At 47.8% G+C, this 26932-nt stretch overlaps 1 protein-coding gene across 1 annotated transcript in view; it reads left to right on the forward strand.

Annotated features, from left to right (window-relative positions):
* LRPPRC (leucine rich pentatricopeptide repeat containing) overlaps positions 1–26932 on the forward strand; it is a 1926342-nt gene that overhangs the window by 1838509 nt on the left and 60901 nt on the right. The window contains exon 34 of the mRNA XM_069608459.1: positions 16010–16125. Within this exon, the coding sequence (XP_069464560.1) occupies positions 16010–16125 (116 nt within the window). The remainder of the gene's footprint in view (positions 1–16009; positions 16126–26932) is intronic.

Genomic DNA, 26932 nt, shown 5'->3' on the forward strand with positions numbered 1-26932 from the left:
CAGGTCACTGCACCGGCACCCATAGTCATTCCACCTATGGCCCGGGTGCCACAGGCACCAGCGCAGTCACCACTGCCCTAGCCGGCTCCTCCGATTATGGCTTCCCTGCCTCCCACAGTACAAGCAGTTCCACACCAGCCTCTGCAGTAGCCACTGGCTCCGGTCTCCACACAGCAGCCCACGCCGCCCAGCACTCCTCCACCGGCTCCAGACCTCTCCTCCTCCCCCGAGAACCCTTCTTGGCACTGACGTGGAGGAGGACCCTGACACGCCATCTTCAGCCAGGGCCCTCCACGAATGCCTTGCAGGTTTGGCAAAGTGTTTGAGCTGCCCGAGGAGGGGATCTTGGCAGAAGTCCTCACCCTAACACCCCTACCAAAATGGGGATCCTGATGCAGAAAGACAGTCGCCCTGGCCATGAAAGAGTGGCTCAAGCTGCACTCGGCCCAGCCTGTCAATTGGTGCCTAGACGCCAAGTACAGGCACGTGGATAGTGACACACTCTTGCTTTCGGCGCATCCTTAACCGCACTCTTCTGTGATCGCTGCAGCGTCACTCTATTCCAAGCCGCAATCATCCTCGGCCACCTGGTCCTCGACTCTGCTAGGCAAGGAGGAGAATATCTTGGAGGCATATGGGAAAAAGCTGTACTCCAATGCCTCCTTGCACTTGCGTCAGGCCAATGCAGATCCCATGCTGGCAGCCGTTACCAAAGGCTTTCGCAGGAAATTGCAGACTGCCTCCCAGAACTTCCGTCACAGACCCAAGCGCGCTCCAAAGCGGTGCTAGGAGAATCCAGGCCGGTAGCGCAGTACATAATGGAGTCCACTGTGGCCCACATCGATACCTCTGCCCGGGCCATTTGTATTGCCACGGACATGAGAAGGATGGCCTGGCTCTGGGCTACTAAGTTTAATCCCGATAGCAACGCATATTGGACCTTCCCGTCGAGGGTAGTGACCTCTTCCACTCCACCACCGATGAGGAATTGGATAAAAAAAAACGCTCGCAAACCACAATGTTTTTATCTATTCTTACGAAGGCCACACCTAAGGCCTACACCCAGTCGCAGCAATGCTCTGACAAGGGGCGGCCGTTTGGCAGGTTCTGAGGCTTCCTAGACGGAGGTCCAGACAACCTGACCATTCTCCGAGTCAGCATCAGAGGAAACAACAAAAGGGGGGAGCCAAGGGTTTTTTCCAATCCCCCTCCTCTGCAACATCCTCAGAGGGAAAGAAGGCATGACACTCCCCTTTGGGTCCTTGTGTCTCCATTGGGGGGCAGGCTTGCTCTCCATGCACACTTCTGGTGCCAGAATTTCGCGGGCCCCTGGATCCTCTCAGTAGTATCCACGGGGTACTTCCTACCCATCCCGGCCTCTCCTCCCTCTTCCCCTCCACTCCCACAGAGTGGGACAGCAACTCTCTTGGCGGAGATCCAGTTGCTCGTCGAGAGCCAGGCAGTGGAGGAAGTCCCATCCTCCCAGCGAGGTTTGAGCTTCTACTCCAGGATTTTCGCCATTCAGAAGAACAACCAGGCAGGCCTGAGAGTTGTGCTGGACCTCTCCACCCTCAACCTCTCCCAACCTCTACAACAATTAAAGATGGTTACGCCAGCCTTAATAGATGTGCTCCCTGGATCTGAAGGACACGTACTTACACGTCCCGATTTGGCCTCCTCATCGTTGCTTCCCTTCAGCCTCAGCTCGGCCCCCAAGGTCTTTACCAGGCTGATGAATACAGTGGTGGGGTATCTGTTCATTGCATCTAAACCCAAACCATTGAATGTCAAACCATCACATTTTTTTCATCGAAATACCAGTCCATTGAATGGCCATTTTGTTGAAAAAATGTGATGGTTCCATAGACATGTAATGGTAAGTATTGGGGTTGGGGCGGGTTATTTTAAGGGTTAAATTGGGGTTAGGGTTAGGGCTGTGGCTAGGGTTGGGTTTGGGGTTGGGGCTTGGATTAATTTAATGGTTAAATTAGGGTTAGGGTTGGGGCTGGGGCTAGGGTTAGTTTAAGGGTTAAATTTGGGTTTGGGTTAGGGTTAGGGTTGGGGCTTGGATTACTTTAAGGGTTACATTAGGGTTGGGGCCAGGGTTAGGGTTAGGCATGGGGGTTGGGGGGGTAGGCATGGGAGTTGGAGGGGACTGAGGGTGGGAACCCCACCCAATAAAAAAAAATTAAAACGTTATACGGAGCTTGCCAGTGCTAAAGATTCTGCACTGGACAGCACCATGTAACGTTTTAAAGTTATACAAAAATGCATGGAAATGTTACTTTTTACATGTAAAAGTGCATTTCTATTCAAACCAGTCTATGTATATTGTTGATGGACTGGTTTTGATGGAATTGCACTTTTACATATAAAAGATAGGTTGTCAATGCTTTGGCATTCGACTGTATTCGTTGCTTTAGCATGTCAACCATTTTTTTTTCAGGGGAATCACTATAAACCCAGTGGCGGCCCTCCTCAGGGCACACGGCCACCACATATACACGCAGAGTCTGACCACCCTGGGGCTCATCTGGGACATGTGCTCCAAGAGAGTTTTTCCTTTGGAGGACAAGATCACGGCCATCAAGAGGGCCACTGCGCACTTCCTCTGCAGAGAAGTGACATCGGCCTGGTGCTACCAACACCTACTGGGTCTCATTGCAGCGGTCCTTCTGGCCGGCCCCCACACGAGACTCAGGTTGAGGAGGATACAGCTGCACTTCGCAGAATCTTGGAACCAGGAGCAGGGATCTCAGACGGAGATGATTAATGTTCCTCCTTCTCTTCAGCTGGACCACACCGCATGTTCCAGGGACTGCAACCTGCGGACGGGCAAACCTTTTCGGCAGCCTACCCCACAGGTCACCATCACTACGGACTCACTCTCTTTCAAGGTATGGGGGCTACCCTGGACAACCACTGCGTCCATGGCACCTGGACCAGGCAGGAGCAGCAGTACCACATCAATTGGCTGGAACTGAAGGCCATCTGGCTTGCTCTCAGAGCCTTCCTTCCAGTTATCAAGGGCATGGTCATCCTCATTCAGAAAGACAATGCAACCTGCATGCTCTATGTCAACAAACAGGGAGGTGGGAGGTACCAGGTCCCCTCCGCTGTGCAGGCTGGCGATCAGCATTTGGTAGTGGGTCCTGGAGAACAACATCTACCTCACGGCCGTCCACCTTCCAGGGGAATCCAACCTGGAAGCGTACAGGCTCAGCAGACTGGGAGCGGATAATTACGAGTGGCAATTGAACAACCTTGTGCTGCAGGAGATCTTCAGCAGATGGGGACACCCCCAGGTAGACCTCTTTGCCAACTGGGACAGCAAGAAGTGCCAACAGTTTGCCTCCTGGCAGGGACAGGGCCCCAGCTGTCTGTGCGACGCATTTCAGGATTAGTGGAACGGCATGATCGCAAATGCCTTCCCGGCCACACCGCTGATACACAGGGTGATGTACAAGATCAAGGAGTCTCGCCACCTCAGCGTCATTCTAATAGCTCCATGGTGGCCAGCCAGGCCATGGTTCTTGGAGCTGCTCATCCTCTCAGAGTGACCACCCATTCTTCTTCCGACGGGCCCAGCACATCTTTTAGCGCACCAGGGGGGCAGGGTCACCCATCCCACGCCACAGAAGCTAGCCCTCACAGCGTGGTTCCTGAGCACATCACGCTAGGACACCTCAGCCTTTCCCAGGCTAATCTAGAGATCATACAACAAGCACCACACACCGTGGGTAATAATAAGCAGCGCTCAGATACCTGAGGGTTCGTAGCGCTATATAAATGCTAAATTATTATTATTATTATTATACAGGGGGCTAGGAAAAAAGCTACCAGAACCCAGAATAAGAGCAAATGGACCAGGTTCTGCCGCTGGGCAGAGGATATCAACCCCCTCGCATGTACATTGGACGATGTGCTCTCCTTCTCGGCGCACCTCACCCACTCAGGCATGCAGCTAGACACTTGCCACACATCCTTGGCAGCCATTGGGGCCTACAGGAACTCAGAGGAAGAGGTGTTCTCCTCTTCCAACCCGGTTGTCAAGCAAGAAGCATTTAATGGGACTCGCCAGACTTTACCCGCCCATCAAGAGGCCACACCCTGTGTGTGACCTTAACATACTTTTGGGGGCCCTGGTGCACAAACAATTTGAGCCAATCGTGTCCGCGGACATCAGGCTGATCACCATTAAGACGCCCTTGCTAGTCGGCCTCTGCTCGCAGAGTCAGCGAAATCCAGGCGCTGGTCGCCTCGGACCTCTTTGCTACGTTTCACAAGGATAAGGTAGTCCTGCGGACAAACCCAGCATTCCTACCCAAGGTGCCCTCCGCATTCCATCTGAAGGAGGAAATAGTGCTGCCTATGTTTTTTGCTGAGCCTAAGGACGAGGCAACGAGAGTTCTGCACTGCCTCGATGTCAGACGGGCCCTGAAATTCTACTTGGATAGGGCCAAGGGCTTGCGTAATTCGGGGCGCACTATTTGTCACCTTCGGCGGATCAAGACCGGGTATCATGCCTCCAAGGCCTCGCTAGCATGTTGGATGTTCTCGGCCATCAAAGAAGCCTACGAGGGACAGCATAAGCCACTGCCAGCCAACATTCACGCCCTCTCGGTCAGAGCCAAGGCAACGGCCATCGCTTTCCAGCAGCATGTCCTCTGGCAAGTCATAAGCAGGGCAGCCACATGGGCCATCCCTTTGACTTCCTGCAAGCACTACTGTTTGGACACCTGCTTGTTAGGGAGAATTCTCATAAATGGCTGATTTCCCTTACCTAATGAGTCCCTCAGCAGCTTTGCTGGATTGCTAGGGTTTCTTTATTTCACCTGGTAAGAATGTGAGCCTTTTTCCCACTCTTACATGTGTTTTGCTGTGTGTGTCTACCATTTGTGTGATCTTGGGCTCTGGAGCCTCACCTACTCCATGAGCACCATTTTTATGTGTTACACAGCACCTTCAGTGCAGTGACACAGGGTTGTCTTTTAGACTTCCCACTGACTCAATTTTTCTGGGGCTGACTACTGTCTCCCAGAAACATGTTAAGTTGCCATTAACTTTACGTAGTCTCTTTAAACCACAGACCCAGTACATTCCATCTTACATGGAGTATTGGAAAGGGTTAATTCTTATCCCTTTTTGTCTGTTTCTCTTGGAGCACGGTTTTGCTCCATTTTCATCAAGACTTGGCTGGTGGCAGTGGTAACTACCCTATTTTTCATACCGCGGTTATCTTATATAACCATGCTATTGTTTTAGGCTATTTTATTAGCCTTGAACATAAACCCGCTTGACCAAATATTTTCTATTTCGGCTCCGGCAGGGTTTAGTCGACATTTCTTTTTGTAAATGTCTGTCTTGTGTTTTACTCTGTGCGCCAAACCAGGTTTGGTCCCTTTGTTCACCGTCTTTTCGCGGGCTTCTGCACAGAAGCCCTCCTTTAGGCGCCTGAAAGTCTGGGTAGGCAGGATGTGAGGGAGGTGTCTTAGGACCCCTGCCATGGGTTCCCTTAGTAACCCAAGTCGCACTCCTGTTTGGCTGGGTGACTGTCCTTGCTAGGACAGCCACCCTGCTGTGCGATTGACAGTCAGGCTGTATGAATGAGGGAAAACTGCATAAAAAGAAGGTCTCTTGGACTGGAAAGGCAGATTCGCCACTGGACCGAAAGAACCAACGAGGAGCTGATGGAAGAGGGCCCCTACAATGCCTGAACCGCCCGGTGAAGCCCTGCTGCAGGACTGAATCTTCAGAATCTGACGACAGAGAAGATCCTCCAGGAAACCTCTTCCCTTGAGCTGGTGGGACCAACCAATTCGCCCAAACTCCAAGCCAAGACCCCTCCTCTGGTCAAATTCGCTGTACAGCGCTACAGTGGGAAGGATAGCCAGGAAGGTCGGAACCTGCTTGGGTTTTAAGGAGCCCACCTTTTATTCGTTGCTTTGCACTGCTGCTGGTTTCTTCCCTGGGTAGTGCAGGACCCTCTAGTCTTCCTACTTCTTGTCAGTTTGACAGTCGCTTCAGGAACCGTGAGCCTGCAGGAACTACCAGGAACGTCCGCCTCAGCTACAGCTTCCTCTCAGTTTTAAGGTACTGTGCAAATCCGGTTGTTCGTTTCGTTCAGCCGTGGTGAAAGTGTTTGAAATCTTTCTCCAAACTGAGGGCTTGTCCTTCTCTTCTCTTTGAACTAACTTTTCTGCCAACCAACCTCATCCGGAATCCATTGCAGGATCTTACCGCAAACTACCCTGAACTGTGTGATCTTGAGCAAAAGACTTTTGACCCATTGACTTTGGCCCTAAGCCTTTTCTACCTGAATCTATCACTGTAGTTCCTCTTGCTCTATTGCCATGAGTATTTACCTGTTGGTGTGGTTCAATTTCTATTAACTTTGTTTTTCCCTCGCTTTTAAACTGCTGGAGTGCCATTTTGCTCCCACTTCATTTTGTGAGCTTAACTTGTCTGGAACTTATTGGGAGTGGTGTGGTGTATTAAGAGTGTGATTTTTAAACTGCTTATAATAGTGTAATGTTATACAACTGAAGAGTGAAATAAATGTATATTCTTTTACTTGAAAACCTTGAGTCAGTGTTTGCCTGAATCATAGTAATTGCTGTCCTTTGTGTAATTATTTGATACTGCTCACTTACTCTTGAGATAAGTCTGGCTGCTCAGCCATCGCTACCACTTTAACTGTGTAGTACAGGATTGTACCAAAGGTGAATTTGTACTGTCACTTGTAGTCTTAAATGTGTGTGGTGTTCCCAAAGGGTACTGCATATAATTCTGCCTAAAACGGCTCTAGATCAGATGCAGCTTTCGGACAGGCGGTTCTTAGGACCTATTTGCTTAAGGAGGGTCTCCTCTCCAGCCTGGGGCTACACTCAACTGTATTCACCCATGCAGTATGGAGGAAAGGGAACGGGGCGTAAGAGTAATTATAAGTTACTCACTGTAGTGATTAGTTAGTCCCCTTTCCTCCATAAGTCCCAACATCCCCCCCCCCCCCTAATAAAACTGGTGTCATTAGGCAATGTTAATCTGTTGTCGACGCGTCTATGGGAACTGAGGTGTGGCGCCTGAGGGTGGAATCGGGGCAGCCATGCTCCCAGGGCCGCACCCCTGCGCACTTCTAAATGTAAAGGGGAAGACTTTTTTTTCTGGTGAAAAAGGTTCTGTCTCTTGTCCCTAGGAAGGGACACCCATGCAGTATGGAGGAAAGGGGACTAAAAGTATGTTAGTCACTTCGGTGAGTAACTTAAAATTACTTGGACAGCTGGCTCGTCCGGGCCCCTACTCCGGAAGCAGTTCAGCATACTGCCTCCGCACTGATGAACACACTCCTCGACCTGGGGTTCACTATCAATCTCAAGAAGTCTCAGCTGCAGCCCTCGCAGTGCCTGACCACCTTGGGCCTCATCTGGGACACAAGCTCTGGCAGAGCCTTTCCCTCGTAGGGCAAGATTGCGGCCATCAAGAGAGCTGCAGCTCAGTTCCTCTCCAGGCCCGTGAACACGGCCTGGTGGGACCAACACCTAGTGGGTCTTATGGCATCGGTCCTTTTGGCTGTGCCCCTACCAGACTCAGGATGCGGAGATTACAGCTATACTTCGCAGCCTCATGGAATCAGGAGAAGGGCTCCCAAGAGGAGACAGTCAACATTCCTTCCTTTTTCCTTTTGGACCTCCAATGGTGGTCCGCGGACTTCAACCTGCGGCAGAGCAAGTCCTTCCGACAGCAGGCCCCTCAGGTCACAGTTACTATGGACTCTTCCCTCGAGGGCTGGGGAGCCACCCTGGACAACCACAGCATCCATGGAGTCTGGACTCAGCAGGAGTCCCACATCAATTGGCTGGAATTGAATGCCATATGGTTGGGGTTGGCTCTCGAGGCCTTTCTACTGCTTTTCGAGGGCAAGACAGTTGGTGGTGAACATTGGTCGTCTTCTTTTTTTAAATTTTATTTTTATTTATTTTTTCAACTGTTGATGGAGATATAAATGTGGAATCTGTGGAAGGAAGGTATCCCTTACAAGTCTCTTTATTTAAACTACAACAAAGAGGAATTAAAAACTCTTAACAGAAATTGTCAATTCTCCTTGTCCAAACATTTCTAGCTCCAGCTTACTTATCCCCAACTACAGAGTCCCTCGTTAATCAGCCCGGCTACTTTTTCACATACATATTCTACCTAGAAGTAAGATTATCTGGTCCTTTAAGCTAGCTTTTTGTAGTTACGCAGACCATACTCCAAGTTTGCTGCATTTATGGTCCATATACAGCACCGCCAGAAACAGTAAGCATCTACATTGATATTACACTGAGAAACCACCAGTCTTCAAAGTAATATGCTAATTCACAAATCCAACTAAGGTAGGAGCTCCCCTTTTCTGGAAGACTGAATACATGTAATTCCTGAAGGGTCTTGTAAATAAGTTCCTGCCAACTCCCTTTGCTGTCCCAGATTGGGATCTTAATCTAGTTCTAACATTTCTGATGGTGGCTCCTTTTGAGCCTATGCACTCTTGCCCTTTACGGCTTCTGTCGTTGAAAACAGCCTTCTGGGTGGCTATTACATCCGCCAGGCGGGTGAGTGAGCTGCTGGCCTTATGCTGTAAGTCACCCTTGCGCTTTTTTCTGGGAGAAAGTGTAACTCTGGTGAGGCCTGGTTTGCTTCACAACTTTGTATCAGAATTTTACTTGTCACAGTCCATCGACCTTTCGGTCTTCTATCCTCCTCCTCACCCTTCTAAGCAGGAGAAACGGTTCCATTGTCTTGACCCTAAAAGGGCGTTGAGTTACTTTGTCGCCAGGACAGCTGATGTTAGGAGAGCTGACCACCTCTTTGTGGCTTTTACCTTAGCCCGTAAGGACCTACCCATAACGAAGCAGACTTTATACCGTTGGATAATTCTCTGCATAGTTGAGTGTTACCAGGCCGCTGGGAAAGGATTGCCAGCAGACATACGGGCCCATTCCACTAGGGGGGGTCTCCGCATCCACTACATTGTAGAGGTGGGGGGGGTGCCTGTCCGGGAGATACATTGCGCTGTGATGTGGTCATCGTTGCTTTGCAAAACACTGTAGCCTGGATGTGGCTTGTACTTCTGATGCATGTTTTGGCAGGGCTGCAAAACGTTTTGATATAATTTTCTGCCCGCTTCCATTCGTTACGGCTTTGGGAGTCTATCAGATGAGGAATCTGCAGGAGAAAAGCAATCCATTGAAGGAGAAATTGCCTTACCGTAATGTTATTTCTATGGATTCTTCTCCCGCAGATTCCTCATCTCCCCTCCCATCCATCCCCGCTCAGAAAGTCGGTGGTTGGTATGCATCTTTCTATTTCACGTTGACTTGGTGATGGTCCTCGGTGTCCATTTTCTGTCTTCCTGCGCAATCCTAAAACAAACATTTTTCTAGCACTACCTTAGTGTTCTTTTTCAGTTGTTCCTCCTTCGGAGGCCTATATTACTTCCTCTTTAAAGGGCTCACCAGCCCGTTTTTTCTCTGTTTTCCTATGCAGTTTGTGATGCTCTGGAGAAAAGGGGGAACTTAGGTCAGGGCGTAGTGACGCACTACTTATGAGGCCTGATGTCATGTCTGGAGCCGACGACCAGACGCCAAGCCAGACTGATCGATGGTCAACGGCCGGGTCGAGGTCCACTGCGCCCCCTATTGAACAAAAACCTGAAGCAGCTAAGCTGGAACGAATATCTATCAGATGAGGAATCTGCGGGAGAAGAATCCATAGAAAGAACATTACGGTAAGGTAATTTCTCCTGCTGAATGCTGCGATCTGGCCAGCAAAGGAAGTGCATGAACGTCTCTGGGCCCTGTGGACTGATGGCTGCTTCGCCCTTGCAGACAGGTGTCACTATGTTGGTCATTTTATGCAGCTACTTTGGTTTCTCTGCATAAGTTTGTCAAACATTAATGCCTGAATCCTTGATCAATAGGTTCCTGCTTTGGTCAAGCATTGGTCACAGGCTCCCTGATGTAGGTGATGGTTCATCGCTCTCTTTCTCCAAACCAGGTTCTGTACTGCGTTGGGAGTCTAAAATGAGGAAACTGTAGGAGGAATACAGTCATTATAAGAACAAATGACTTTCCTTTGGAAGTGTTCTTCCTGAAAGATTGATCCTTCCTTCCAGAAATTCCTCCGCTAGCTCCCAACCTACCCCTCTCTGTGAGTAATCGTCACCTCCCAAAAGTTTGTTGGTTCCTCAGCAGCAGAGAGCAGGTATAAATGGGGGGAACTGAGACTATGGGAGAAAACCGGCATAATATAGACATTATAGTGCGTTAGTCGCACACTATAGTTAAGTTGAGTATTGAGTTCCATAGAAAACCTGAAAAATTAATTACTAATAACTTTTCACTCCTATGACGGATTTTGCTGAAATCTTGCAAACAGAATTGTACACACAGGCCTCCCCAGACTGGCCATTCTGGAAACGATCTGTCGAAAAATAAAATCATTAAGAAAGTAATAAAACGCTTTGTCAGCCTAGTCCCCATTCATTTTCCCATAGAGAAAAAGTCAAATTTTTGCTCAAGCACAGAGCAAAATTGCTGGATGGAATTTGTCCAGGTACAAAACAAATTGGACACGAAGTGTTGACTCCATTTCTGGGAGGGATTTAGGTTTATTTCGTCCAGTAGTTTTTAAAATATTTGAGGTGTGCTCTTCTCCCAGAAATATAGCTATATCTCCCAGTGTGCACTACTGCAGTGAGGCTGACGGGATTTTCATAAGTGAAAAAGCAGCAATTGTATCCTAAAATGTTATTGCTAATTACTTTGGACTTGGATGGATTTAGATGAAATTTTCAAAACGAAGTTTGTGAAAGACCCTTCCTCCCCCGAAATCAAATGCAAACATTGGGAAAAATACATTTAAACTGAAGAAAACGTTTTTAAGAAAACAAGACAACAGTTTTGCAGTTTTCAGCCCATTCATTTTCCAATAGAGAAAAAGGACAATTTTTGAACAGCCATAGCTTTTCATTTGGACTAAATTAGAAACAACTTGGGCACACATCATTGACTTAAATTTCTTGACTGTTGTGGGGTAAATCCATCCAGTAGTTTTCAAAATATTTGATAGAGAAGGTGGTGCCCCCTGCTCCTTAAACCTTTTTATCACCCTTGGTGCTTTTTACGGCAGAGTGACTGAGCAAGGCTAATAATTTTGACTTGCAGGATGCATTTGGATGACCTTTTCCAAACAGTTTATCAACAGTCCAACTAAACTGGACATTTTGGTAACTATTTGTTTGAAAATTAAAAGGTTATTATGAAAACATAAAAATGCTGTTCCCCCCAATATGTTTCTTTTTTATCTACTAGATGGATTAACCCCAAACCAGTCAAGACATTTAAGTCGATGCTTTGTGCCCAAGTGGTTTATTTGGTCCGAATCTGCCCAGCAGCTTGTCAAAAACAGCACTTTTTCTCTATGGGAAAATGAATGGGCTGAAAATTGAAACTTGTTTCATTTTATGAAGTTTTGTTCCCAAAATTTCTGATTTTCTGATTTTCTGGGGTTGGGGGGTGGGGGGTCTTTGACAAACTTTGTTTGGAAAATGCCATCCATATTCATCCAGCAAGTCATTTGCAATACAATTTTGGGGGAAACCGGCTGCTTTTTCTTTTCTGACGGGGAAGAGGGCGTGCCCTACTCCCAAAATTATAGCTATATCTCCCATGGTGTTTTTTAGCAGAGGGGCTGACAGACTCCTTCAGATCCTGGGTGTTAGTGTTAGCAGTGCACAGTGGTGAGGGCAGGTATGGTTTCTTAGCCTACCATAACTGGCGAATTTCAGGGGTTTTTCGGTTTTACTTTGAACCATAATGGCACGTTTGTAAAGTGTTTTTAGTGAATTGCATAGGTTTTTAGTAGTGCAACTTAACCATAACGTCCCCTTAACAAAGTTTTTTTGAGTGAATTTAACAGGTTTTTAGTAGGTCAATTTAAGTATAAGGTCTTGTGAATAAAAACAATTTTGTACTGAATGTCACAGATTTTCAGTAGGGCAACGTAACCATAACATCCCTTTCGCAAGAGTCGTTTCCTAAACAGTATACACCTTGCGAAGAATGTCACATGACAATATGCGGGCGTACAGCACGGTGACATGTCCCAGAATCAGTACACACTTAACAGGACAATCGATGCCTCGTGGACAGTGTGGAAATAGATTTTATACTGATGTAGGAACGTCCAACTTCAACATTTCCCTTACAGAATGCCAACACGTATTGGTACGCAGCGATTACCAATGCACTACACATTATATATCTTTATCAAAAGTTGTACTTATCTGAAAATCACATCAGCTAAAGCCCTCCCTAAGGAACAGCAGCATTGCTGCGATGAAGAAGCATGAGAAACAGTGGCGCTACCTTGCAAATAACAAACGCACAAAAGTTGTTGCCATGCATCTACCGACCCATATTACCATTTGTTGCCTCTTTGCTCATTGCCGTTTGCAAATTGCCTTATAACCTGCCGTACCAAAAAATAAAGCCACCCGTAAATAAAGTTAATAATGCGTTAATAGCGACCTTTCACAGTGTAAATAACATTAAAAAAAGAAAAAATTGCATACACTCTAATTATTGCATATTTCTCAATAAAATACATAGACACAATAATCTTTGCGAGTAATAGTTCAAATTTGCAAAGCACTAACATGTGCTACTAAAAAGGAGGAAAAAAAATGCCAACTACACAGGAAGACGATAATGCAGTTACGAAAACAAAATGAATGGACAATTAAAAAAATATTACGTCTCGTGATTGCAAACAAGACGAAAAGAACGTGCAAACTGATAAACAAAAGCGGAACCTGTGCACTCTGCAATATTACAGGAAAAATGTAACAGCGCAGAAAGATAATACGTCAGTTAAATTGGCACAATTAGATTGTCGGTAATGTAAAAATAAAGCACGGTTCACTGTACAGTGGGCAAAAGTAAACTTACATAATATTTACTGCCTCCATTCTTTCTCTGCAAGTCAGACACCAATATTTTGCATCGAAGAATCTTCGTGGACTGATAATGCATGTCCCTTACAAACTTTTTAAAACATAACCTTATCAATTGCTATTTTTTTCAACCCTTTCATTCCGTGAATTTCTTCAAAGCTTTCCCTCAAGGTCAAAAAACAATTGCCCCTTATGCATTCACTCGGATGCTCGGGCGTATTGAGCGTCCATCCGATAAAAAAGCAACTCCTGCAACCTTCACTCAGAAGCCAAATACATTCTTACTTTGCATTAACATATTGAAATCCAATTATGAGAACCGCTACTCCCATACACCTCCAGAATCGCTGTTTCCAGCAAAGAGTGCAGATGGTGGCCTTAGTTTTCAAAACTTAGGACCACAGTCTGACGGCAATATAATTCCAAAAACATTTTAACCCACACACACACACTAATTGGTAGTGGTACAGTGAGCACTAACTTCCATTTAAAGTATGACTTTGGTGACAAGAAAACTCCACTTTTTCAGTTTGTGCTCCCACATCCCATCCTACCCCCCTCAAAGGTCACGTTCTGAAATAGTATTACAGAAGTGTGACACGTACAATGCTGTGTTGTTTTGTATGTGTTTTTGGCGATGTCCGCGTACACAAAAACATGAATTAAAGTTAGCGGGGGCACCGAAGAAAGCAAACGTACTTTACGCTGTTCCACAACCAATCAGGGAAAGCACCACATGTCCGCGGGCACAAACTTTTCCCCCATTCAGTCTAAAGGGAAAAGACGTTTTGAGAACCCTCCCCCCCTGCACCAAACATCACCAAACTTTCCAAAGAAATTCAGAGTGTCTGATATTTTTTTTTTCGCGCACTTTGGTGAGGATTCGTCCAAGGGGAGCGCAGTTATAAGGCACCCAAAAAGTGCTCTTCCTATGGAAACAGCAACTTCACCATAACACAGCCACTAACGTGCCTTTCTAATATGCTGCAATGGGTGTGGCCAGGGCCTAGAGTTTTAGGAGTATGGCGTACGGCCTGCAGCCATGCACCCAAGACTCAACATCCTGCCCACAACCACCTGAATGATGTGTGGAAGTACAGTTGTATCGATAGGTGTGGTATGCTTCTCTTGTTCTGGCCAGAGGCTAGACTCCTAGCTGTATGTCCATAGATATTACAATGTGTGGGTGTGCAGTGGCTTATATCTCCAGGGCTTTTAACTTTGTTCTTGGGTGCATGTCCTTCGGGCATGCTCCCAAGACTGTACACACTCAATACTACAGGTGTATCCATTGCTGTGAAATGCTGCAGTGGTTGTGGCCAGGGCCTACATTCTTGGAAGTATGACCTTCGGCCTACGGCCATGTATCCAAGACTGTAGGCCCTGGCCACAACCACTGCAGCATGTCGCATCCATGGCGGCGTACTAATCAATAGCACACCCATAGGAAAAAATTATGTAATAACGACATGTACTCAATTTTAATGGTCGCTAACACCCCTCATTTTCTGCACGTACAAACATCCCGAACAAAATGGGCATAGAGAATACATCATTAACACCTGCCGCCCAAACAAATACAGTATTTCACGCATCTCTTACTCTCTGAACCTCCCTAAGCACTGTAGGAGATCAAAATAGTTTCCTAAACAGCATTTCGCATGGAGACTACATCATTAACACCTGCCGCCCAAACAAGTACATTATTTAACCCATCTCTTACTCTGTGAACCTTCCCAACGCACTGTAGGAGAGCAAAACAGTTTTTGAGACAACATTTCGCCTCTGGTGGCGACCGCGCTGTCTTCGGATCCAAGATGTCGGGCTCATCCACACATTCTGACGCTCATCACGGCTCGCTGCAACCAATCGGCAGAGATGTTGCGTGTCCGCGGTCATGACGCCAGCCCCTTAGCCAATCGGTATCTTGTCCGTGGAGTGAACAGGGAAGTATGACCGCGGAGCGGACATAGATATCACTAATTTTTTTAGACCTACTTTTTGGTCATTTTAAAGAAAACTACTGGACGGATTGGCACCAAATTTACAAAAGCACGCTTTTGGGACCAAGCTCTTGCCACAAAATCTGTCCTGCAGTTTGGGCTGTAGGCGTGCGCAAAGTTTTTCCCCCATTCAGTCTATGGGGAAAAGACGTTTTGGGACCCCCCCTATAACTTTCCCCCCTAGATGAATCCTCACCAAAACTTTGCAAAAAAAATTCAGTGTGGCCCATATACTTTTTTTTGCAAAGTATGGTGAGGATTCGTCCAGGGGGAGGGAAGTTGTAAGCCACCCAAAAAGTGTTCTTCCTATGGAAACAGCAACTCAACCATAACTACACAGCCACTACCGTGGCTGTGTTATATATCAAATCTACTTCCCATGTGGTCACTTTCAGAGGAATGGGCACCAATGAACCAGTGTAGCCCCGCAGTGCCCCTGCCCCCTTCAACCCAGTGGCTGAAAGTTTCTGAAGAAAGAATGACGCCTGGAAGAAATTCCTAAAATAAGGATATTTTTGGAGGAGAGACTATTCTACCAGAAAGTACATTACTGAAGGTAAATAATTTGGTGTTCAATTTTATTTTGTTGTGCTGTGTATTTGTTAAAATGCTTTTTGACATTAAGAAATTGAATTGGGGTGGGAGAGAAGAACAAATAACGCACAAGTGGACTACTGTGCACACCAAAGAGTGCTTCTTACATGCCTTAGCGTGTAATGCAAAACCATTTTATGGATAGTACCCTCAGATATACAGTTATATCTTGCAAGGAACATTTACCAGAAATTATGTTCAGCAATACCTTTTTTTATCAGTATAAAATCATTTTCACAATTGAGTTTTCATCGATTTAACTTTTTATACAGCATCAAATGTCTTTTTATAGTTTTTAATATGACCCTCATGTCACATTTGATTCGCCCAAAATGTTCACCATTTGTTCCCTCTCACTGTAGATACCAAAATGATTTTGTCATCTTACCGATCCTCGTTATGCTTTCTTGTTTTGTAGTAAGCGCCATGGCTGAGCGATTAGCCAATCAGTTTGCTGTCTACCGGCCGGTCACAGATCTCTTCCTTCAGTATCTGGATGCTGGGAGAGTGGACGATGCACGATTTCTCCTCCAGGTAATACTAACACACCACATTGCAGCCACAGTTAATTGAAACTTGTTATTTAAAAACACTGTCGTAGTGTGCATTAGTTCACTTTGGGAGAGGGCATCAAATACGACTTTGTGTAATTCCCCCTTGTCCTTCAGTTTAATGCTGCAAAAGTCGGGTGGTGTTATGCAAGAGCACGTTTTACAAAGAGAATAGTAAAAAAAAAGTTGGCTTTCCAATTGCAGAATCTCTCAGTGGATCCCACAGGTCCTTGCCTATGTTTTTTACCCAAACCTATTAAGGGTTGTATTTTCTTTCAAATTCTGCTGTGTGTCACGGGCACATTAAATGACAAATGCATGTTTCTCGGTTTCCTGCGTTCGCTGGTAAATTAGTAACCTTCAGGGAATGCGACAACTGCGTTCATGCCATTTGAACAGTGCTAAATATAAAGCAAAGCCAAGGCAGAGTGAGCCATGGGTGACGAGAGCTGCCACTGACAGTGTACATAAACAGGCTCAGACAGGGAGTCGCTCCCCAGCAGGTGGCAGTCAAACAATCACAGTGAGCATGCAGATTGCCGGCTTTGTGTAGACTCCCTGTGTCAAATTGAGGCCTGTTACCAATCTCTGATAGTAAATAGCACTATATTCACTTAAAATGCTTAGTTTCTTGTAAAAATGTAAACCGTAACAGCAAAGTAAAACCACTGGTTTAGTCATCAGTGCTTTTGTCAACACTTGACATCCATTTACATTTTTATCATCGGTAGAGACAGTTGAATTATATTGCAGAAGGAAGCTGGGCTCTCATTTGTGCTTCACAAAATAACCTGCTGTCTGTAATTTGGACATTGTGTTATTGCTGTTTAAGTTTCTATATGAAAGGTTGATAATTGTGATGGGAAGACATGGTGTCTGTGCTTCATGTTTAATTACAAAAGCTTTGCTTCACTATTTTGTTTTTGGCTTAGATTTTTTCAAACGGCTAGTCTTTTTAAATCATAATTTCGAGTTTTCACTAAATAGCGAACATCAAAATTGATCCTTGCATTTCAGCAATAAATTCATTTCTCTTCACCGGAATGGTACTCATTTTTATCAAACTTCAGAGTATGAAAGGCTCAGTCGGTTCCTGTGCAATTCATAAATTGGGATCTGCACTGATCCACTGCTATGTTCACTCAACCAATGATTATGGGGTGGGGGGGTTAGGATTATATTAGACACCGAGATGGGTATCATGCAATGACTATTTTATTACCAAAAGCCACCAGCAGAGTGAATACAATTTCATTTTTCAAAACGCAAACATGTTTTTACCCAATGTCAAGCATAGCACATGGGAACAAACTAGTCGAACATTGATGCTTGGATCATGCCCTCAAATTCCAATGAGAGTGCATCTGAACCTATATAAGAGATCTGCATTAGAACTTTAACCTCTTCAGCAACTACAAGAGATCTGAAAACCATAGTAGAGTTCACACCAAGAAGGGGATCCACCGCATAAACGAATGTAGGGATATTCTCTGAATGTCATCCCTCCACTAGACAGCGACTGCAAGTAACAAACAAGGTTGAGTGGGAGGGATAATTGTAGCGGGGGATTGCGTGAACTACCACACACCTTATTGGGAGACAGGTTATGCTGGGGCGCAATATACTTATATAACTTTACTGAAGACTTTCCCCGCCTCTTACCTGTCTCCAATCCCCACTTACCTGGGTCCAAGATAACCCCGGTGCGGCCCGCTATGATGTGGAGGAATGAGCAAAGATTAGGGCAGAATTTTCCACAAATAACCCAATGGAGACAGGCACTAGGTTAGAGTGTCGGACAAAAGGAAAGACGTATCTAAACCTTTAAAACACAAATATAAAGAGTACTTGTTTTTATTGAGTTTTAGCAGTATACCAGTAGCCATGGAAAACAGTAATACATTAACCAATATACCCCTTGCCCCTAGCCCCCATGCCCCTGAAGCCCCCCCCCCCACCCACCGTACTCCAGAAGTCGTCTCCGTAGTGTTCTCTTTTGTTTCAGGTGAAGATCTTGTAGCTCTAATCAAACAAGTCTAGTATCCTTTGTTTGTGTGAACACCATTGTTCCATCTAATCACTCTGGAGGTAATTGAGGACTGAGCCCCAATCTGTCCGGAATCTGTGTTTGTCCCCCTGGATGTTGTACGTTATCCGTTCCATTGCAAGAAACAGCCATACTTTCTGTAGCCACTCGTATATTGACGACGGGGTGCTCTGTTTCCATTTTTGGGCTATTGCGCTGTATGCCGCTATTAGGAGGCCCATGATATTCCGTTTCTGTATCTTGGTCTTATGTTTATCTCTGGGGTCCCAGAGACCGCACATCCATACCTCTTCCCCTAGCCCGCCCGCCTCCGGGAACATCTTTTGAATCTGCTTTTTTATCTCCAGAAGCGTTGAAAAATTGGGCAGTCCCACCATATATGCCTCCAGTCTCTGGCTCCGCCATATTCCATCCAGCATTTGTTAGGTGGTGTTCTATACATTTCATTGAGTCTTTGCGGGGTATCATGCCATTGCATTGTAACCTTAGTCCACATTTCCCTCGAGTGGATGGCTCTTGTGAGCTTGGGAATTTCCCCCCACAGCTGTTGCCAGTGTTCTTTAGGTCGAGTGCCTCTGAGGGTCTTTTCCCACCTCCTCATGTATTGCCATTTCACCTCTTCCATCGGGGTGATCAGAAACTTATAAATGTCTGAGACAAACTTTTTTGTACCCTTGTGTGTTGTGAGGTACGATTCGAAAGGGGTCCACTCCCTGGTCGCTGCCTGCATGATCCTTGGGGATTTCAGCCAGTGGCGTAATTTTTCATATTTAAATCTATCTTTCGTTGTAAAGTCCAACTGCGCCACAGAGTCTTCGTAGGATCTAATTACATGGGCCTGGTACATGTCTCCTACTTTGTCACATCCCCCCTCCTCTCATTTTTCGTATGCCCCTTTTTCCAAGCCGGGGGGAAATTCTGGGTTTCTAAACATTGGCATAAAGGGGGCTGGCTCTTTCGTCAAGGTTTCTGCTTTCATGTCTTTGTCCCATACTTCTAGTGCTGCCCTCATCACCTCAATGATTTGGAGATGTGGATGTCTGTATTGTTTTCCTTTCCAGAGCAAATGACGGAGAGTTGTCCTGGCCACTGCCTTGTCTTGAATGGGCCAAATCTTTGGTGAGGTATCCGGAATCCATTCCTTCAGAACCCACAGTTGGGCGGCTTCGTAATATTCCTGAAATGTGAGAGGGCACATCCCCCTAAGTGCGTTGGGGCCGTGAGGACAGCTCTAGCCACACGTGGTCTTCTTTCCCCAAATATATGACATTATCAACTTGGTCAAGGATTTGAGATGTGATGGGGGAATTCTTATCGGCAATATCTGAAATCGATATAAGGCTCGGGGAAGGATTGTCATTTTTACCGCTGAGATCCAGCCCCAACATGAGATTGACAGAGGGTTCCATCTCACTAAATCACATTTAATCTTCTCCAATTGTTGGGGGTAGTTTGCTCCGTAGAGTTTGTCTATCCCATCTGTTAATATTATTCCCAGATATTTCACCCCTTTATCCGGTACTTTCAATTGTAGCGCTGAGGCCTGCTGTGTGATTTTTTCCTCTCTATTCCCGGCCAAAATAAGGATTTCTGACTTTTGTCTGTTAATCTTCAACTCCGAAATCGTGTCATATTCCTCTATTTCCCGTATGAGGAGTCTTCCATAGCCACTAACCTATCCGCATTGCGGCCACTTTATGTGAGCTGCCTGCTATTTCTATGCCTGTTATCGTCTGCGAGTCCCGTATACGTGCCAACAGGGGTTCCAAAAAGATTGCGTACAGGAGCAGGGAGAGTGGGCACCCTTGTTTTGGTCCTCTCTATCAGAACCCTGTCCAATATCCCACCGCTCACTGCTATACGTGCGCTAGGAGCGATATAGTTGGCCCGTATCATATTGATAAATTGTTCCCCTATCCCCATTTTCCCCAATATTCGGAATAGAAGTGACGACTCGATGCGCTCAAATTCTTTCTCTGTGTCGAGTCCCAATAATGCTGCCAGTGTTTGGGGGATCCCGATTTTCTCCACTAGATGGGTTAGCCTCCTTATATTATCGTGGTTCTCCAGCATTGGATCTTTCATGGATTCACATGCTTAGGATATTCCCCGTCGACAGACTGGGAACCCTCGGTACGCTTATAAAGCCGTTTCCCATAGGAAAACTTCTGACACTTTTGTGTCCTATCTACGTCGTTTTGGGGCCGCCCACGCATGCCCCACTAGGACGTAGCGGTATAAATGTCCCGCCCCCGCGGATCCCCTCAGATTTCAACCGTCTTCAAAATAGTGGGTGCACCTCGTGTAGTTTACTATTTTGTCTAGGTTGTGCTGTTGGAGTTTTCTCCTGATGCCAGGAAAAGTGCTGTTCCGCCCGTGCGCTACGTGCGGGTTGAAGGTGTACGAGGGTTGACGGACATATGGATTGTATATATTGTCTACACCCTCATCATTCGGCAGACAAGTGCGACATATGTAAGGGCTTCTCCAAGAAGACTCTTAAAGATCGAAGTCGAAGACTAGTGGCATGGTTAAACGATGGAGCGGGGGCATACCCGCCTTCGGAGGTGGGCTCCACGCACAGCGTGGCCTCCGTGTCAAAATCTTCAGGGGCCCCACGCCGCTCGACATCGTCGGAACCCCCGGTGAAGAAATTACGACAGGCGGAGAAGGAATCACCGAGAAGCCATTCTAAGGAGTCTTCATCGAAGAAAGCCTCGTCATCCTCATCTTCGACGAAGAAAGACAGAAAAGAAAAATCGAAATCCTCCTCGGGCGATCATCATAGATCGACCTCAAGTCGAGATGCAGAGAAGCGTAGGTCGAGTTCAGAAAAGGCGGGAACGCCTCAAGGACCTACACCACCACCACCACCGTCGTCGTCGATGGAAGGGCAGTCGTCGACCGCTTCTCTGTCACTGACACAATTTGTCTCAACCGTTCTTGGGCCGCAGACGGTGACGACGACGGGGCCAGCTTTAGCCATGTCGACGGAGATCCCGCAAGAGGCCTGGCGACCAGAATTATTCGACCTAGTTTTGCCGGAGACCCTACTGCAGCAAGAGGCCTGGTCGGTGTCCTCGGGAGATGAGGATGTGAGAATAGCTGGCCCTGCAGACCTCTGGTTACCAGGGATTATCGGGCCTCTCTCCGGGAGCATTCCGGGGTCTACCCCTCTTCTCAATCCGTAGTCACTCTCGTCGCTGGAGGTTTTATCCATGTTGCAAACGTTGCTGAAGACACTGGACGAGAGACTACCTCAAGCAACTCCGGCCATCGACGAACCGGGCCCGTCTCATCGGCCACCTCCGTCAACCCCCACGGCAGTGCCAGCGGGTGGAAACCTCTCAGCTCCACGCCACGAGGAAGGAGAGTTGATAGACTCGGACAGTAGAGCCTTATCGGATGTCTCACTTTCCCCCTCCAGGGATCCAACCTGGGAGTCTGAAGCGGAATTAGAAACCCTGAAAGCCCGGCTCAGCCGTCTCCTCCGGACGACATTGGGTCATTTCACACCATGATGGCCAAGGCTTGTACAGAATTCAGGTTGGCCCAGGAAGAGGAGAAAAAGGACTGTTTTCTTTTCGACCACATGGGAAAGAGAAGAAGGTCGGTGTTTTCAGTACCCATCCTGGATCATGTGTGGCAGGAGGGGTTACAGACCATGTGCCACCCTTTTTCGGCACCGGCAATAAAAGGTCATCTGGAGAAAAAATTTAAGGCCCCAGAAGCTACCCCCAAATGTCTCTCCTCCCAACCAACCCCTGACTCGGTGGTGTCGGCAGCGGCGGCGACAAAGGCGAGGGCCCAGCACAAGTGCACGACCCCCCCAGAAAGTGAAGCCAGAAGACAGGATGCCTTTGGCAAAAAAGTGCTGTCGGTAGGTACAGTGAAAGCGGCCAATTCTCTGGCCATAGTAGCCAGATACGACAGGGAGATGTCGCACCGACTGGCTCCTATGCTGGAGCATCTTCCTGAAGAACATCGTAAGGCGGCGATGTTACTGGTCAGGGAAGGTGAAGAGGCCTCCAATCATGCCATAAACATCGCAGTGGACCTCATGGAATTGGGGTTTAAGCAGGTGAATAACAGTGTAGTTCCCCGAAGGCAAGCATGGCTGAAATGCACCAACTTTAGACCAGAGGTGCAATACAAGGTGCTGGATATGCCTTTTGAGGGAGACCACCTGTTCGGCGAGAAGGTGGACGAGGCCCTGAAGAGCATGAAAGAGTTCCGGCGTGTTCCTTGGGGGCCCTCCAAAGTGGTCGAAGTTTCAGGTCTTTTCGTCTCTTTAGGGGAGCATCGGGAAACTCCAGATTCTCGGCATCGAGAGACAGATCCTTCAGTAGGCCAGCATACCCCTCCCAGGGATACAGGCGGGCTTCTCAAGCGGCAAAACGACGCCGAGACTATCAGGCCCCCAAGAAGAGAACAGGTTACTCGTCGACGAGGGATAAGCAGACCAAGGACCCGCAATGACGGGCATCGGAACGTTCTGGGAGGCAGGGTATAGTGCTACATCAACGAATGGGAGCAAATAACAACGGATCAATGGGTGATGGACACTGTAAGATATGGACATTCCCTGCAATTCAAAAGCAACCCTCCGCACATTCCACCGGCGTTTGTAGCTCAACCTCATCTGAGTGTGTTGCAGCAGGAAGTAGCACTTATGCTACAAAAAGGTGCTTTAGAATTGGTTCTGTCAGAGGGGTCAAGGGGTTTATTCCCGATACTTTGTGGTGAAAAAACCCAAACGGAAAGTGGTGACCCATTCTAGCCTGCGCAATCTAAACAAGACGTTGAAAAGCCTAAAATTCAAGATGCTCACGCTCCAGGAAGTGATCCGGTCAGTTCAAGAAGGGGACTTTCTGGCGTCTCTGGACCTGCAGGACGCGTACTTCCACATACCAATGTGTCGGCGACACAAAAAGTTCCTAAGGTTTGTGGTAGGACGGACTCACTACCAGTTCACAGTACTTCCTTTTGGGCTGAAATCCTCTCCCAGAACGTTCACGAAATGTTTGGCCCCGGTGGCAGCCTGGCTGAGAAGGCAAGGCCATCATGTATACCCGTATTTCGACGACTGGTTGGTGAGGGGGTCCTCCCCTATGTCGACTCACACAAGTTTGCAGGCCACCATGCACCTCTTACAACGGCTGGGGTTTGCGGTAAACTTTGAGAAATCCTCGTTAACGCCGTCGAGAAGCTTGGTGTTCCTGGGCACACAATTCGAGACCCAGTCAGGGTTAGTGAAGCCATCCCTCGACAGAATTACCAAACTCAATCGATTGGCAGGTCAGCTGAAAATCAATACCAGACTATCAGTGAGAAAATATATGTCAATTCTGGGCTCTATGGCGTCCTGCATTCCTCTGGTGGGCAACTGCCGCCTGTTCATGAGGCCGGTTTAAGAGTTTTTGGCGGACCGGTGGACACAGGCCCAAGGGCTCTGGTTGGACAAACTGACCTTTGGCGACGACGACGACAAACTCCTACTAGCTCTTCAGTGGTGGCAGAGCTTGTAGAATCTATCCAGAGGGGTACCCCTACAGGAGCCGGAGTTTCGGCTAACCATAGTGACGGACGCGTCCCTGACAGGCTGGGGAGCACACATGGGCACTCTACAAACGCAAGGTCGTTGGTCTCGGGGGGAATCTCTCCTGCACATCAACATTCTGGAACTGAGAGCAGTGCGCTGGGCCCTGAAGTCTTTCCTGCCGCACATCAGAGGGTCTATAATTAGAATATTGACAGACAACACGACAGCAATGTTTTACTTGAGGAAGCAAGGGGGCACGTGATCCAGAACCCTTTCCACCAAGGCTCAGAAGGTGTGGCATTGGGCTCTCAAACACGATATATCCATCGTAGCTCATCTTCCGGGAGTAAGGAACGAGCAAGCGGACTCACTCGGCAGAAAAATGGACCAAATTCATGAATCGGAGATAGACAGCATTCGGTTGTCGAAAGTCTTCGAGAAATGGGGACGGCCTCCGCTGGATCTCTTTGCTACGAAGAGGAACAAGAAGTGCGAAATGTATGCCAGCAGGTGGCCACGGGAAGGTTCTCTGGGGGAAGCGTTCTCCTTCCCGTGGACACACAAGTTCCTCTACGCCTTCCCTCCGTTCCCTCTTCTACGGAGAACTCTGCAGTGGATACGCAGGTACAGGTGCCGGGTCATCCTGGTTGCACTGTGTTGGCCGAGGCAGCCGTGGTTTTCCGACCTGCTTCACCTGTCAGTGGATCAACCAATAACGTTCCCGAAGGTTCCCAATCTCCTGTCCCGGGACGAAGGAACAGTGTGGCATCACAATCCAGACTGTCTCAATCTCACAGCTTGGCTCCTGACTTTTTTCGGAATTTGTTGCCTTGAGCATTTCGTCGGACTGTCTGAGAATCCTGCAAGCAGCGCGGGCCCCTTCCACCAACAAGTCGTACGAGTGTAAGTGGAGAAGGTTCTGTATGTGGTGTCAAGGACAGACGGGAGTGCAACCTCTAAGGGTAACTCCGGAACAGCTTCTGCCGTATCTGCTACACCTGGCGAAGAGCGGATTATCTTTTTCATCAATAAAGGTACACCTGGCGGCCATCTCTAGGTTCACGAGGAAGAGGCAGTCTTCTCCCTTATTTAGTGACAGGTTGGTGAAACACTTCATGAGGGGTTTGTTCCGGATGTTACCTCCCGTTAAACGTTTTCCACCAAGGTGGAGCCTTAATGTGGTGCTAGCAGGGTTAATGAAACCATCCTTTGAACCAATGGCCACATCATTGATGAAGTTCTTGTCATGGAAAGTGGCTTTTCTAATAGCTATAACATCAGCTAGGCAGATCTCGGAGTTGCAAGCGTTGGTCATGGACCTGCCGTACCTAAGGTTTTCTAAGGACAAAGTGGTTCTGTCAACAAATCCTCGTTTCATTCCAAAAGTTCCTACGGCTTATCATAAACACTCATCCATTGTCCTGCCCACCTTTTTCGCGACCCCCTCATCGGCTGGGGAAAAAATCCTCCATACCTTGGACTTAAAGAGAACTCTAAAATTTGACCTTCATCGGACTCAGCAACTTAGATCTACGCAACAACTCTTCATTGCATATGGTCCTTCCGCGAAAGGAAAAGCCATTTCAAAGCAGGGCCTGGCCCGATGGGTCTCGTCGACGATTGCCTTCTGTCACTCCAAAGCGGGCAAACCGCTACAAGGGCGTCCGAGAGCTCATTCCACAAGGGCAACTTCGTCGTCGACGGCTTTGTGGGCAGGAATCCCGCTGACCGACATTTGCCAGGCGGCGGTATGGTCAGTGCCTCACACATTTACCCGCCATTACTGCCTCGAACGGCAGCATGCGGACGAGATACAAATGGGAAGAGCAGTCTTACGCCATCTGTTTCAATAAGGTAAGGCCTTTTCAAGAAGGTCCTGTACTTATTTTGACATATGTATATATGGATGTATATAGGGATATGTGTGTGTGTATATATATTTCTGAGGCTTGTGGAATCTGCTTAGATCACATGCTGTGCATAGGCATCTAGTGGAAGCTGCGGAGTATCAGTTTGTTTTTCGAAACTCAAAAATGGGCGTCGACACAGGGCGTGCCAGTAATACTATCCCTAGTGTGACGTCCACTGTACTCAAGATCCCTCACGCGTACAGGATCCTCAGATTGTTTTTTTCCGCCATACTGGTCGGAAGCATTTTGCAGAGTCCCCTGGCCTTAGCCATACTTTTGCTAAAATATTAAATTATTTACATCCTTCCCCATCCCAACGTCGAACTTCGACACTAGACGCCGGCTGAAGAAGAAACCGACCGTCGGCTGCACGACGATGGATTTGGGCCTCGGAAGTCCTCTGGCCTCGGCCCGGGCCTTGGAAGGCCTCTGGCCTCGGCCCGGGCCTTGGAAGGCCTCTGGCCTCGGCCCTGCAAGTAGGGAGAGTGGCGGGGGTTGGACAGCCCGCTGCCTCAAGGTGCGTATGGAGGGTACCCCTTTTCAATTCTGCCCCAAGAGCAATCGCAAATACCCTTGGGTCGACAGGCACGCCACGTGCAATCTCTGCTTGCCGAGGGACCACCCCGAAGCGAACTGCAGAGCGTGTAGTAGGTTTAAACCTAAGACACTTAAGGACCGTTCGATGAAGCGTTGGGCCCACCACGCCAGGCAAGCGGCCATGGCAGTGGAGGGCACCTTCAGCGACGGCAGCGACGCCGTACTTTCGGACGGCGAGGGCATTACGGTGTCGAAAGACAGCCGAGCGCAAGTCCCCGACCTCGGAAGGTCGTCCGGCAGGGCGGCTATGGGGAAGACCCCCAGCGACACAAGCGCTTCACACACCACACACACTAAACGCACAAAGTCCAACCGAGACTCGACGATGTCGAGTTCTCGGAAAGAGGCACAAACAGAACGGTCCGATTCGGTGTCCTCTGGGCGTTCTCGATTGAGATCGCCGCATGACTCCAGGCAATCATCCACTCTTGCCAAGAGTGCCTCGCTCCCTAGGCTAACAGAAGTTCGATCGTCGGAGGACGAAGACGACTTCCACCCCCAGGCCGCGCTCCAGGAGTCAGAGCCTGCAGACAAAATCAGCGAGGCCCTACGCTCGAAGGACAGGGACCCTACCCCCGATCCTCGACGCCAGGCGTCGAAAACCTCCGGAGCCACAAAAGGACAGGGAAAACATTTTTCCACTCACGGGGAGGGGGGAAAACAGCAGAAGAAGCAGCCTTTGCACTCTTCCACA

This window comes from Ambystoma mexicanum, chromosome 4q, assembly GCF_040938575.1.
Source record: "Ambystoma mexicanum isolate Mex_15411 chromosome 4q, UKY_AmexF1_1, whole genome shotgun sequence".
NCBI classification, from domain to species: domain Eukaryota; kingdom Metazoa; phylum Chordata; class Amphibia; order Caudata; family Ambystomatidae; genus Ambystoma; species Ambystoma mexicanum.